Source organism: Vipera berus, assembly GCF_964194415.1.
Source record: "Vipera berus genome assembly, chromosome: 4".
NCBI classification, from domain to species: Eukaryota; Metazoa; Chordata; class Lepidosauria; order Squamata; family Viperidae; genus Vipera; species Vipera berus.
In genome coordinates, this window is record NC_138206.1 from 70,263,381 (window position 1) to 70,278,466 (window position 15,086).

The 15,086-nt window shown below is 50.3% G+C and overlaps 1 protein-coding gene across 1 annotated transcript in view; it reads right to left on the bottom strand.

Moving 5' to 3' along the window:
* Positions 1–2,016: 2,016 nt before the first annotated feature.
* The window catches only part of REPS2 (RALBP1 associated Eps domain containing 2), a gene marked incomplete at its 5' end in the record, with an annotated part of 127,601 nt that continues 114,531 nt past the window's right edge, over positions 2,017–15,086 (bottom strand). Inside the window, 2 exons of the mRNA XM_081326372.1 lie at positions 2,017–2,369; positions 12,568–12,673. Of these exons, the coding sequence (XP_081182498.1) occupies positions 2,301–2,369; positions 12,568–12,673 (175 nt within the window). The 3' untranslated portion in view covers positions 2,017–2,300. The remainder of the gene's footprint in view (positions 2,370–12,567; positions 12,674–15,086) is intronic.

Genomic DNA, 15,086 nt, shown 5'->3' on the forward strand with positions numbered 1-15,086 from the left:
CACATGCATTTTAATAGTAGCCAGATAGCTGTCTTTTGTGAGCAAAGACAACCTTATCTTGTTATCCTTCTCAACCCAAGGAACTGATGCATTATGGCGCGCTGCCTTGAATACTAAAGTTCTAATGAGGTAGCATGGTCACTATTAATTACATATCTATTCCTGTTAATTGGCTAATCTCCTTTACACACATTCTAAATCATGAGCACATTTTTGGTAATGTACAATGATTTGCAAGAAAAATGAACATTTAAATGCAGAATATTTAAAAAAAAGCTTTCCTAGGTGCCCCTTTCTTTAAAGGATCACTTTCTCTGTAGGCATGGTAATCTCAGCATGCAAATCAAGTACTATATATTTTAATGCAAGCCAGACAATATGCCACATTCTTATACACATGCACCGTGTTTCTTATTGGGCATAAGGAAATTTTTTGGGGGGGATCCAGAACACTAAGTGGAATTGATATTTAATAACAGAAGCAACATATTAATAAAATATTAATCCCAAAGGAAAAGAAATGACTTGTGGACTGGTAATAACTTCAACAATTAAACACAAACAATTCTAGACACAAAGCTGCTCTGCTTTAAATGAGATACAGGTAATCCCCGAGTTACGAGCGTTCACTTGACGCTCGTTCAAAGTTACATGGTGAGTGCCCCTAGTGCTTACAAGCAAGTCCTGAAGTTACAAATACTGCAGCACCACAGCAGTCATTCGCCCTTACGAGTGACCGTAGTGGCTCTGCAACATTCACCCTTATTATTCCCTCCCTCCCCACCCCTGCTCGGGTCTCCCTAGGCACCAGGCCTTCAATACTCACCCTGTGAAGATCGAGATCCTTTGCTTTCTTGGCTGCTCCAGGCCTTCAGTGTGTTCGCAGAGAATGGAGGCCTAAAGTAATGCAAGATCATGCGAGATCAGTGTGGTGAGATCTCATGCTACTGATCTCGCGTGATCTCATGGTACTTTAGGCCTCTGTTTTCTGCAACACAGAACCGAAGCCGGGGGAAGCTTCTGTGTGTCTCCGGAGGCTGGATCGTGACTCCAGAGGCCTTTTCCAGGCTGCTGTGGCCTGTATTTGAGGTCAGGGAATCCATCCACACAGCCCACACACCCTGATCCAGGTTCTGGAGGCCTTTTCCAGGCCACTGCAACCTGGATCTGAGACCGGGGAGGTTTCTGCGACATCCCCCCCCCTGTGGCCCGATCCGGGCTCTAGAAGCCTCTTCTAGGCATGCAGTATTTTAGTGTGTCAGGGAGGCCTTGGGAGCCTATTCCAGCACTAAGCCCTCCATGGCCTTCCCCATCCTGAGATACCTCATGTTCGCTTAACGTACCTCAAACGAGATTCACTGTACGAGTTTTTGATTTATGAGTGGAATGGGCAGGCTCCATTATACTCATAACCCGAGGACTACCTGTACATGGTAACCTTTAAATAATGACTATTGATCTATGGCTAACATGTTAATATTTTTTGTAAGCAAAAGCATCAAACCTTTCAGTATTGCTATTTTTGTAAATAATTTTATGAAATTTAAGTAGCAATGTGCACAATTTATAATTGCGAACTAGTAATGAACTAATACCAATTCTACTGGGCTGACTTAACTAGCCAATCAACAGGAATGCCCTGTTAGTCTCCTAGCACACAGTTGTGAATAAATAACTTCATGGTCTTTGATAATATACCCATCCATTAAAGAACCAGAACTATATTAAACTATGGATACAGGCCACTGTATATTGCTTCTTTCAAACTGCAGCAGAAATATGGGAATAGTGGCAGCATGTCAGCTTCCTGAAATAGGCAAGAAATTGATATGCAGTGTTAAGCTGTAGAGAGAAGAGGGTGGATATATTTTATCAATACAAGATTTGTGCTTTCTACCAAAGGTGATTAGCGATTGTAAAACTAGGAAGATATTATACATGATAAATACAATGTGCTATAAATGCTCATAGAAAGCATATGAAAATGATAATTAAAAATATAAGATAGTATTAAGCAAAATATAAACTAATTTCTTGGATACATATGCACAATATAAATGTCTTCCTCCCTGTCCTTTGGAAATAAAGGGTTGGCTAGATTATTGGGAAAACAGACTAGGTATTATGGTTGTCATTTGGATGGTGTGCATCTTCTTGCCAATAAGGTAACTGGTACAAGAAATGTAAAGGTATTTTGCAACTATTTTTTCCAGATGAAGCTGCCTTATTAGAAAAAAAATATGCCAACATATTATACAAAGTGTCATGTTTCATAGAACAAACTGTATGTAAAAATAATGTCATAAGACAGTTACAGGTCGGTGTTGCTCCAATTGAGTTTCCAGTGCAATTCGTTCCTTGTGAACTTCCTAGATAGCACAAATGATATGAAATAATTAGAGAGCATCTTGGTAGAAACATGCAAATATAAAAACAATCTTGTTTTAAAATGCAGATGTATGAACTTTACTTTTGCAGTTTCTGAGTTTCACTATGTGTCCTTTCAATAAACTATAGCAATAACAAAATTGACACTCAATTGTTGGATAACTTGTTAATTTGAATGTTCCACCATCATTCCCCTGATTTTTTTTAGTTTAGTTTACATTGTGATTCCTCAAGAAGTTCCAATACCGTATATTAAGATTACAAACATTTTTTCCCCAAAATATGCTTTAAGTTCCTGAAAGCTGAACTATGGACTTTTAATCTATCTTTGAACATTGCTGTAATATTGATCAGGTGAAGATATTCGTTGATAAAGAGTTTTAGGGACCATCATTGAATTAACTCAACTTGGTAAAAAAAAATGAAAGAAATGCAGTCAATAACCCATATCAATCACTTAAAAAGTAGTACCACTGGAAAGATTAGTTAATAATATGACATATTTTTTATACAGATGTAGGCAGTAAATAAATTATATTTCAGAAAACAAGTTGTCTCAATTTTATTTGTAATTTAGGTCATTTGCTGTTTTATTAGTACGAAAGTGACTTATTTGCAGTTAAGAAAAAGAATTCTGATGAGTATCCTACGTGCTATAATATATTCTATATGTGTACACACACACACACACACACACACACACACATGTTGTGACTCAGGGCCAGCCTGTGGTTTCGGCAGCCGGCTCAGATGTGTCGGATGACTCAGATGAGGGGGAGGAGGACCGTGTGGGAGACGAACCGGTTGATGATGGCGTGGAGGCTTGGCAGAGTTCCCAGCCGGGGCCCTCTTCTCAGCTGCGTGAGCCCGATAGTGCGGAAGATGATGACCCACAGCTGGCCCTGTTCAAGGACGCCCGACGCAGGAGGCAGTCGAGCAGGAACAAACAAAGAAAGAATGTGGGACTCCTCGGGAGGAGGCACAGGGAGACCACGCCCTGAGCTCTCTATAAAAGGAGTGTTTGGGGAGGGGCTGGTTGCTGAAAGCAACTTTTCCGCTTGAGAAGACAAGCTCTAGTGTTTTTGTTAACTGCGTAATAAATCTTGGCGGATGCCTTTTAGCCTTGGAAGCTCTCCAGTCTCTTCTTTCTAAAAAGGGGTTTGCCTTTACAAGGCCAGAAGAGGGCTGGTTCAGAACAGTTTGCTTTCAGCCACCCACCCCTTATTACTACGATGGAGCAGCTTCTTGCCGAGAATGCCCAGCTCACCCAGCAACTCACTTTGCTGGCAGCTCAGGTGGCACAACTGCAAGCTCAGGTACATGCTGCACCCCCACCCAGGAGGAAATGTCAGATAGCTATGCCGGATAAATTTGCTGGTAAACCAGAACTGTTTCCTGCCTTCCTGGGACAATGCCAGCTTTATATCAGCGTGAGAGCAGCTGATTTCCCCACTGACCGAGATAAGGTGGGATTCATGTTGAGCCTTCTGTCGGGTGATGCAGCTCGTTGGGGCACGCCTCTGTTGGCACAGCCTAGCCCTTTGTTGGATAACTTTGGGGGGTTTTGTGACCATATGCGCCTCATGTACGAGGACCCGATTAAGGCGCAGACTGCCACCCGACGCCTGAAAGCTTTGAGGCAGGGTCAGCGCCCTCTACAGGCCTATATCAGCGATTTCCGGCTGCTTAGCCAGGATTCCGCCTGGAATGAGGCTGCGCTCGTGGATGCCTTTCAGGATGGCTTGTCAGAGGAGATGTTGGATGAGCTGGCCCGCGTGGACATTCCCTCAGACCTGAATGGGCTGATCCATCTTTGTCTGCGGATCGATGCCCGGCTGCAGCAGCGTAAGAGTCGCCGTGCCACCCCACAGACCCCTGCCACCCCTGTTGTGCGTGAGCCCCCAGTCCAGAGGGAGGAGCCAATGGAGCTGGGTGCCGCCAGGTCCCGTCTATCGGTGACGGAAACGGACAGACGACGATCGGAGGGGTTGTGTTTTTACTGTGGGGACCCTGGACATTTGGCTGCTTCTTGCCCGAAGAAGCGTCAGCGGGCGTCAGTGACCAAGCCTGCCCCGAGAAAGTCCCCTGCTTTGCTATCGGGAAACGGCCCGAGCCCAATCTAGACGGTGTGAAAGATCGGGCGACCCACAACGACCACGCCGAGCGACGCCGTTCCGACGGTGCCTGTGAACCTCCACGGCATTTGATTCTGGAGGCACGACTGATCCTTCCTGGCAAGCCAGAGGGGATTCCGGTCCATGCCTTAATTGACTCTGGGGCTACCACTAACTTTATGGATTCGGCCTTTGTGGCCAAATGGGCTGTTCCCCAGTGTCCAGTGGATCCGCCCATGCTTGTGGAGACCATCGATGGTCGAGTGCTCCTGTCCGGGCCTATTACGGCCGCCACGCAACCCGTGTGTATGGCCATCAGTACCCATGTGGAGGCCATTCAGTTTTACGTCACTTCGGATCTGCACTTCCCCGTGGTCTTGGGACTGGCGTGGCTCCGGGCGCATGATCCACAGATCTATTGGTCTCAGAACTTGGTCACCTTCCCAAGTTTGCAGTGCGTGGACCACACCCGCCATATCTGTGCCGGCCAGGTGGAGGGTTCCTCAGGGGTTTCCTTGCCTCCCGAACTGTCCGACTTTGCTGATGTGTTCAGCGAGTCAGAGGCGGACCAATTACCCCCGCACAGGCCCTATGACTGTTCCATTGATCTAGTCCCTGATGCGCCTCTCCCAGTGGGGCGTTTGTACTCCATGTCGGAGCCCGAGTTGGCTGCATTGCGGGACTTCCTGACAAAGAATTTGGCTCGTGGTTTCATCCGGCCCTCGTCCTCGCCAGTGTCTGCGCCCGTGCTCTTCGTCAAAAAGAAGTCGGGCGAGTTACGGCTTTGCTGTGACTACCGGAAACTCAACGCCATCACGGTGCGTAACCGCTACCCGCTGCCCCTCATCCCCGAGCTCTTGGACCGACTCCGGGAGGCTAAGATCTTCACGAAACTGGACCTGCGTGGAGCTTACAACCTCGTCAGGGTTCGGCCGGGTGATGAGTGGAAGACGGCGTTTGGTACTCGCTATGGACATTTCGAGTACACGGTGATGCCGTTTGGCCTGACCAACGCCCCCGCTGTGTTTCAGCATTTTATGAACGATATCTTTCGGGATCTGTTGGACCAGTTTGTCGTGATTTACCTGGACGACATCCTGATTTACTCCCCGTCGCGTGAAGCGCATCATCAGCATCTCCGTCAGGTCCTGCAGCGCCTCCGGGAACATCGGCTGTTTGCCAAGTTGGAGAAGTGCCAGTTCTACCAGGTGACCATCGATTTCCTGGGTCACCGCATTTCTCCTGAGGGCATCGCCATGGAGCCGAGTAAAGTCGAGTCGTTGCAGAGTTGGCAACTCCCGCGTCGCGTGAAGGACGTTCAGCGACTCCTTGGATTTGCCAACTACTATCGGACATTCATCCCTGGCTTTGCTGCCTTGACAGCCCCCCTCACCCGGCTCCTGAAGAAGACTCGGTTCCAGTGGAACGCCCCCGAACAACAGGCGTTCCAGGCTTTGAAGGACGCCTTCATGAAGGAGCCCATCTTGAGACATCCCGACCCGCAACGGCCGTTTGTCGTGGAGGCGGACGCCTCCGACATTGCCATTGGGGCCGTGTTACTTCAGGCAACGACGCCCAGCGGTACCCTTTTCCCTTGCGCGTATCACTCTCGGAAATTGAACCCCTCGGAGCGCAACTATACCATCTGGGAGAAGGAGCTGCTGGCCATCAAGGTGGTGTTCGAGGCTTGGAGGCATCATCTGGAGGGGGCGCGGCATCAGATCGAGGTCCGGACGGACCACAAGAATCTGGAAAGCCTGCAGACCGCTCGGAATTTGAATCAACGCCAGATCCGGTGGTCCCTCTTCTTTGCGAGGTTTGACTTCCGGGTGCGGTACATACCAAGCGGGCACAACCAGAGAGCGGATGCTCTGTCCAGAAAGCCCGAATACACCCGAGCGGAAGACAAGCTTCCGCCCAGGACAGTGATCCCCGTCGAGTCTTTTGCTGCGGTGCGGGAGCCGGTGGATATACGGGCTCGGATCCGGGAGGCGCAGTAGCAGGAGGCGTGGGTGGCTCAGCGGAAGGAAGAGGTGGGGCCAGATTCGCCTTGGTCGGTCGCGGATGGACTCCTGTATTATCGTGACCGGCTCTATGTTCCAGGAGGGCCACTCAGGGGACTCGTCCTCAGCCAGTGTCATGATAACCCGGCTGCGGGGCATTTTGGCCTGTTCAAGACTCTGAACCTGGTCTCCCGTACCTTCTGGTGGCCCCGAGTCCGACACGATGTCCAGTCTTATGTCACCTCCTGCATTCCTTGCAGGCAGGCCAAGTCAGCGACAGGGGCCCCGCCTGGTTTACTGCAGCCCTTGCCAACACCCAAGAGACCCTGGGGGGCTGTGTCCATGGACTTTCTGACGGATCTACCCCCATCCTCCGGCTTCACGACAGTGTTTGTGGTGGTGGACATGTTGACCAAGATGGCGCACTTCATCCCCTGTCGCGGCTTACCGTCAGCTCGCGCCACTAGTCGCATGTTCATCCAACAGGTGTTCCGGCTGCATGGCCTTCCCGATAGAGTCGTCTCCGATAGGGGGGCCCAGTTTACAGCCCGCTTCTGGCAGGAGTTGATGCGGGCGTTGGACATTAAGGTTTGCCTCTCGTCCGCGCATCATCCTCAGACCGACGGGGGTACCGAGAAGGTCATCGGCATCTTAGAGCAGTATCTGCGCTGCTACGTTAACCTGCAGCAGGACAATTGGGTGGACTATTTGGCCATAGCCGAGTTTGCCTTTAACAACTCGCAGCACACCTCCACGCAGATGACACCGTTCTTGGCCAACGTGGGTTATCACCCCCGGTTTTTCCCCCTTTCTCCCGTGGACTCATCAGAGCCGGCAGCGAACGAATTTATGGCGGAGTTACAGGCGATCCATCGGTTGGTGAAGGCCAAGGCCGACTACAAGAGGTTCGCCGATCGGTCGAGAAGGGATACGCCTCCACTATCGGTGGGGGATCGGGTCTGGCTGTCCACCAGGAACCTACCATCCACTCGGCCGGCGAGGAAGCTGGACCACCGTTACCTTGGACCGTTCCCAGTCGAGGCCGTCATCAATCCGGTCGCCTATCGTTTAACTCTGCCACGTTCCCTGCGCGTGCACCCCGTCTTCCATCGGTCCTTGTTGGTCCCCGAACAACCGGCCTGTCCACTTCGCCAAGCGGAACCTCCCCCATCAGGAACTCGTGATGGAGGCAGCACCCCGAGTACGAGGTTGCCAGCATCAGGGATTCCCGCTGGCTGAAAGGTCGCTTCCAGTACCTGATCGAGTGGAAAGGGTACGGGCCGGAGGACTTCACATGGGAAGACGCGACCGCCGTTCATGCCCCTGCGTTGGTGACTGCGTTTCACGAACAGTTCCCATCCCGACCGCATCCGGATCGGCAGACCCGGGGGAAGGGCCCTGCGGTGCGGGATAGTGTTGTGACTCAGGGCCAGCCTGTGGTTTCGGCAGCCGGCTCAGATGTGTCGGATGACTCAGATGAGGGGGAGGAGGACCGTGTGGGAGACGAACCGGTTGATGATGGCGTGGAGGCTTGGCAGAGTTCCCAGCCGGGGCCCTCTTCTCAGCTGCGTGAGCCCGATAGTGCGGAAGATGATGACCCACAGCTGGCCCTGTTCAAGGACGCCCGACGCAGGAGGCAGTCGAGCAGGAACAAACAAAGAAAGAATGTGGGACTCCTCGGGAGGAGGCACAGGGAGACCACGCCCTGAGCTCTCTATAAAAGGAGTGTTTGGGGAGGGGCTGGTTGCTGAAAGCAACTTTTCCGCTTGAGAAGACAAGCTCTAGTGTTTTTGTTAACTGCGTAATAAATCTTGGCGGATGCCTTTTAGCCTTGGAAGCTCTCCAGTCTCTTCTTTCTAAAAAGGGGTTTGCCTTTACAAGGCCAGAAGAGGGCTGGTTCAGAACAACACACACACACACACACACACACACACACACACACACACACACACACACACACACACACACACACATATATATATATATATATATATATATATATATATATATATATATATATATATATATATATATATATATATATATATATATACCGTATATACTTGAGTATAAGCCGAATTTTTCAGCCCACTTTTTGGGCTGAAAAATTCCACTTCGGCTTATACTCCAGTCAACAAAAAAAACTTACCGAGGACTTGTGCGCGGCCGAGGCTTTGGTGCTTCCGGGATCGCCCGCACCTCTCCCAAGCCACCGCCGTCCGAGACCTGCCGAAGTTTGGGGAGGTTTGGGGAGGTGCGCGCGCACCTCCCCAAACTCCGCGCCTTGCCTGCCTGCTTCTTTCCGCAGCGGAAAGAAGCAGGCAGGCAGGGCGCGGAGGAACGGAGACTTGCCGACGTTTGGGGAGGTTTGGGCGCCTCCCCAAACCTCGGCAGGTCTCCGTTCCTCCGCGCAGACCTGCCGACGTTTGGGGAGGTTTGGGCGCCTCCCCAAACCTCCCCAAACGTCGGCAGGTCTCCGTTCCTCCTGCCGACCTTTGGGGAGGTTTGGGCGCCTCCCCAAACCTCCCCAAACCTCGGCAGGTCTCCGTTCCTCCTGCCGACCTTTGGGGAGGTTTGGGCGCCTCCCCAAACCTCGGCAGGTCTCCGTTCCTCCTGCCGACCTTTGGGGAGGTTTGGGCGCCTCCCCAAACCTCGGCAGGTCTCCGTTCCTCCTGCCGACCTTTGGGGAGGTTTGGGCGCCTCCCCAAACCTCCCCAGGTCTCCGTTCCTCCTGCCGACCTTTGGGGAGGTTTGGGCGCCTCCCCAAACCTCGGCAGGTCTCCGTTCCTCCTGCCGACCTTTGGGGAGGTTTGGGCGCCTCCCCAAACCTCGGCAGGTCTCCGTTCCTGTTTGGGGAGGTTTGGGCGCCTCCCCAAACCTCCCCAAACCTCGGCAGGTCTCCGTTCCTCCGCGCAGACCTGCCGACCTTTGGGGAGGTTTGGGCGCCTCCCCAAACGTCCCCAAACCTCGGCAGGTCTCCGTTCCTGTTTGGGGAGGTTTGGGCGCCTCCCCAAACCTCCCCAAACCTCGGCAGGTCTCCGTTCCTCCGCGCAGACCTGCCGACCTTTGGGGAGGTTTGGGCGCCTCCCCAAACCTCGGCAGGTCTCCGTTCCTGTTTGGGGAGGTTTGGGCGCCTCCCCAAACCTCGGCAGGTCTCCGTTCCTCCGCGCAGACCTGCCGACCTTTGGGGAGGTTTGGGCGCCTCCCCAAACGTCCCCAAACCTCGGCAGGTCTCCGTTCCTGTTTGGGGAGGTTTGGGCGCCTCCCCAAACCTCCCCAAACCTCGGCAGGTCTCCGTTCCTCCGCGCAGACCTGCCGACCTTTGGGGAGGTTTGGGCGCCTCCCCAAACGTCCCCAAACCTCGGCAGGTCTCCGTTCCTGTTTGGGGAGGTTTGGGCGCCTCCCCAAACCTCCCCAAACCTCGGCAGGTCTCCGTTCCTCCGCGCAGACCTGCCGACCTTTGGGGAGGTTTGGGCGCCTCCCCAAACGTCCCCAAACCTCGGCAGGTCTCCGTTCCTGTTTGGGGAGGTTTGGGCGCCTCCCCAAACCTCCCCAAACCTCGGCAGGTCTCCGTTCCTCCGCGCAGACCTGCCGACCTTTGGGGAGGTTTGGGCGCCTCCCCAAACGTCCCCAAACCTCGGCAGGTCTCCGTTCCTGTTTGGGGAGGTTTGGGCGCCTCCCCAAACGTCCCCAAACCTCGGCAGGTCTCCGTTCCTCCGCGCAGACCTGCCGACCTTTGGGGAGGTTTGGGCGCCTCCCCAAACCTCCCCAAACCTCGGCAGGTCTCCGTTCCTGTTTGGGGAGGTTTGGGCGCCTCCCCAAACCTCCCCAAACCTCGGCAGGTCTCCGTTCCTCCGCGCAGACCTGCCGACCTTTGGGGAGGTTTGGGCGCCTCCCCAAACGTCCCCAAACCTCGGCAGGTCTCCGTTCCTGTTTGGGGAGGTTTGGGCGCCTCCCCAAACGTCCCCAAACCTCGGCAGGTCTCCGTTCCTCCGCGCAGACCTGCCGACCTTTGGGAGGTTTGGGCGCCTCCCCAAACCTCCCCAAACCTCGGCAGGTCTCCGTTCTTCCTGCCGACCTTTGGGGAGGTTTGGGCGCCTCCCCAAACCTCCCCAAACGTCGGCAGGTCTGCGCGGAGGAACGGAGACCTGCCGAGGTTTGGGGAGGTTTGGGGAGGCGCCCAAACCTCCCCAAACAGGAACGGAGACCTGCCGAGGTTTGGGGAGGTTTGGGGAGGCGCCCAAACCTCCCCAAAGGTCGGCAGGTCTGCGCGGAGGAACGGAGACCTGCCGAGGTTTGGGGAGGTTTGGGGAGGCGCCCAAACCTCCCCAAACAGGAACGGAGACCTGCCGAGGTTTGGGGACGTTTGGGGAGGCGCCCAAACCTCCCCAAAGGTCGGCAGGTCTGCGCGGAGGAACGGAGACCTGCCGAGGTTTGGGGAGGTTTGGGGAGGCGCCCAAACCTCCCCAAACAGGAACGGAGACCTGCCGAGGTTTGGGGACGTTTGGGGAGGCGCCCAAACCTCCCCAAAGGTCGGCAGGTCTGCGCGGAGGAACGGAGACCTGCCGAGGTTTGGGGAGGTTTGGGGAGGCGCCCAAACCTCCCCAAACAGGAACGGAGACCTGCCGAGGTTTGGGGACGTTTGGGGAGGCGCCCAAACCTCCCCAAAGGTCGGCAGGTCTGCGCGGAGGAACGGAGACCTGCCGAGGTTTGGGGAGGTTTGGGGAGGCGCCCAAACCTCCCCAAACAGGAACGGAGACCTGCCGAGGTTTGGGGACGTTTGGGGAGGCGCCCAAACCTCCCCAAAGGTCGGCAGGTCTGCGCGGAGGAACGGAGACCTGCCGAGGTTTGGGGAGGTTTGGGGAGGCGCCCAAACCTCCCCAAACAGGAACGGAGACCTGCCGAGGTTTGGGGAGGTTTGGGGAGGCGCCCAAACCTCCCCAAACGTCGGCAGGTCTGCGCGGAGGAACGGAGACCTGCCGAGGTTTGGGGAGGTTTGGGGAGGCGCCCAAACCTCCCCAAACAGGAACGGAGACCTGCCGAGGTTTGGGGACGTTTGGGGAGGCGCCCAAACCTCCCCAAAGGTCGGCAGGTCTGCGCGGAGGAACGGAGACCTGCCGAGGTTTGGGGAGGCGCCCAAACCTCCCCAAAGGTCGGCAGGAGGAACGGAGACTTGCCGAGGTTTGGGGAGGTTTGGGGAGGCGCCCAAACCTCCCCAAAGGTCGGCAGGAGGAACGGAGACCTGCCGAGGTTTGGGGAGGTTTGGGGAGGCGCCCAAACCTCCCCAAAGGTCGGCAGGAGGAACGGAGACCTGCCGACGTTTGGGGAGGTTTGGGGAGGCGCCCAAACCTCCCCAAAGGTCGGCAGGAGGAACGGAGACCTGCCGACGAGCCGCGGCCACACAGGGTATTCCTGTGTATTCAGGCTTGCAGAACGGCGGATCGGCTTATACTCGAGTCAATAACTTTTTCCAGTTTTGGGGGGTGAAATTGGGGGTCTCGGCTTATACTCGAGTCGGCTTATACTCAAGTATATACGGTATATATATATATATATATATATATATATATATATATATATATATATATATATATATATATATATATGTAATATATACATATATTAAAAACCCAAATTATCACCGTAGCAATGTACCTTCTGCTTCAAAAAGATTAGTTAAATAGAAAGAAGACATCTTACTTTCCATTTCAAATACATTTTGAATAATGGGATTATGTCTGCCAAAAAGGACATTTCTTCATCACATGACCACAAATTTGGGTTTTTTAAAGTGCTAATATGATTACATATAAACATTTATTCATACAGGGACATGAAGGGAGGGGATAGCTTCTGTCAGTGTAGAAAATGGTACGATGATGTAGGGAACTCATATTTATCATTTCCATTAATATATTTAAATTTATTTAATTTGTGGAAGATTCCTTTTCACTCCAGTTCTCATCCGTTCTTCTATTTCAAGAAGAACATTTCTACTTCATACTAATTCTTACATTTTCTTCATGTATAAGTGCAAAAAGAGATGCATGAGCATTCCTTACCTTCAATTGTTGCTGGAGTTCACTGTTCAACCGAACTAACACTGCATTAGTTTCTTTGTTTTTACGAATAGCAGTCTGAATAGCTTTCTTCTGTTTTGAAGACTGTCTGCCAGAGAAAAAGACAATCCCTATTTTTAATTAGTAGAACAATCTGGATGATACACAAAGAGGACATGGTAGACTTGAATTAAAATCAAGGGGAAATATTGGGGTGTGCCTCTTTAAAATATGTAACTCCCGTAGAAAGTATAAGTAAACTATTGTTATGGTCTCCAACCTGATATCTAATTTCCCTACAGAATTCTCCTCTGTGTTTCCTTCCTGAATAGCCTTTAGAATCAACTTCATTTCTAAGAACAACTTAGGCCCACAAATATCCTAAACTCTTAATCAGATCTTTCTGAACTGACATAAACAGCCTTATTGTAAATTGTATGTTTTGCAACATTCTAACATAAACATTTTTCCAATTCTAGATGTTAAAAAGACTATTTCCATAAATATACACTCATCTAGTTTCAGGTAAATCCATATGGAGGGATCTCTAATCCAAAATGATGATTAGAGATCTAACTGAACTAACTGCCTTCCATTTATATGGTCATTTCATATGACCATATACTCTCTGTGTGGCATACAAACAACCCATAAAAATTATTTTAAAAAACATTTAGGGGAAAAAGTTAATATTATTATGAAAAGGCTAAGACATCAGATTATGAACAATGGAGCCATCTCATCAGATCTCCATTCCCTTAGGACCCTAAGGCCTGTTGATACAACCAGGTTTTAAGGAACTTCTGTAAAGTTGGCAGAGATGAGACCAATTTTGCCAAAGGCAAGATAACAGAATAGAATGAGTTGGAAGGGACCTCGGAGGTCTTCTAGTCCAACCCCCTGCTCAGGCAGGAAAACGTATACCATGTCAAACAAATGGTTGTCCAATCTCTTCTTAAAAACTTCCAGTGTTGGAGCACCCACAATTTCTGGAGGCAAGTTGTTCCACTGATTAATTGTTCTAACAGTCAAGAAATTTCTCCTCAGTTCTAGGTTGCTTCTCTCCTTCATTATTTTCCATTCCATTGCTTCTTGTCCTGCCTTCAGGTGCTTTGGAGACTAGCTTGACTCCCTCTTCTTTGTGGCAACCCCCAAGTTATTGGAACACTGCTATCATGTCACCCCTAATCCTTCCTTTTCATTAAACTAGACATACCCACTTCCAGCAACCATTCTTTATATGTTTTATCCTCCAGTCCCCTAATCATCTTTGTTGCTCTTCTCTCAACACTTTCTAGTCCCAACATCTTTTTTACATCATGATGACTGAAACTGGATGCAGAATTCCAAGTGTGGTCATACCAAGGCATTATAAAGTGGTATTAACACTTCATGTGATCTTGAATCTATCCGTCTGTTAATGCAGCCTATGTGTTGGCTTTTTTGGCAGCAGCAGCACACTGCTGGCTCATATTTAAATGATTGTCCAGTAGGACTCCAAGATCCCTCTCACAGTTACAGTTACTACTATTGAGCCAGGTACCACCTATACTATATCTGTGCATTTGGTTTTTCTTGTCTAAATATAGAACCTTACTTTTTTTAACCAATGAATTTCATTTTGTTAGCTAGGGCTCAATGTTCAAGTCTATCAAGATCCTTCTGTATCTTAAGCCTATCTTCTGGAGTATTGGCCATTCCTGCCAGCCTGGTGTGGTCTGCAAATTTGATGAGTTCCCCATCTATCCCCTCATCCAAATCATTGATGAAGATGTTGAAAAGTACTGGCCCTAAACAGAGCCTTGGGGTACCCCACTGCATCCATGTAGATACAGTTCCATTGAAGACTACAGGTTGAGTGCAGTTGGTCAGCCAGCTACAAATCCTTCTGGTGGTGACGCTGTCTAACCTATGATGTGCCACAGGGAAATTATTTGATTTATATCCAGTTTTATCTTGTACTATTCAAGGTATAATGCTATCACCTTCTATTTTCCCCAACAACATCCTGTAACAGAGAGTGGACTAAGAAAAAGTCCCAAGTCAGAACTTGGCCCCAAGTCACCTAGTGAGTTTTCATGCCTAAAGGAGGAATAGAACTCATAATTTCCTAGTTTCTAGCCCAGCACTTTAAGAACTACATCAAATTGATTCTCTCATGGTCAAGTACATTATATTTTTCGAAATCAGTCACTGACTGAGATGTACGGCTATAGAAACTGAATGAGTGCATGAATGAATGAATGAGCAATAGCTAGGTCTTCTATTTATTAAGAGGCACTCACTTACAATAAGATTCCGAGCAACACATGTTTTAAATGCAAATATCCAGTATATATAGCTTATATTATAAAACAGACATATAATTTCTGTTCTATTTCCCTTCAAAACTTTATTAGGAATATTTGCATCCAGATACATTTGTTGTTTTCCTTTATTAAATAATACTTGGTTAGTTTTCTTCCAACTCAAGCAGTTTATATATTACAAAGAAGTAGGGCAACTATCTTTTGTTACATGCA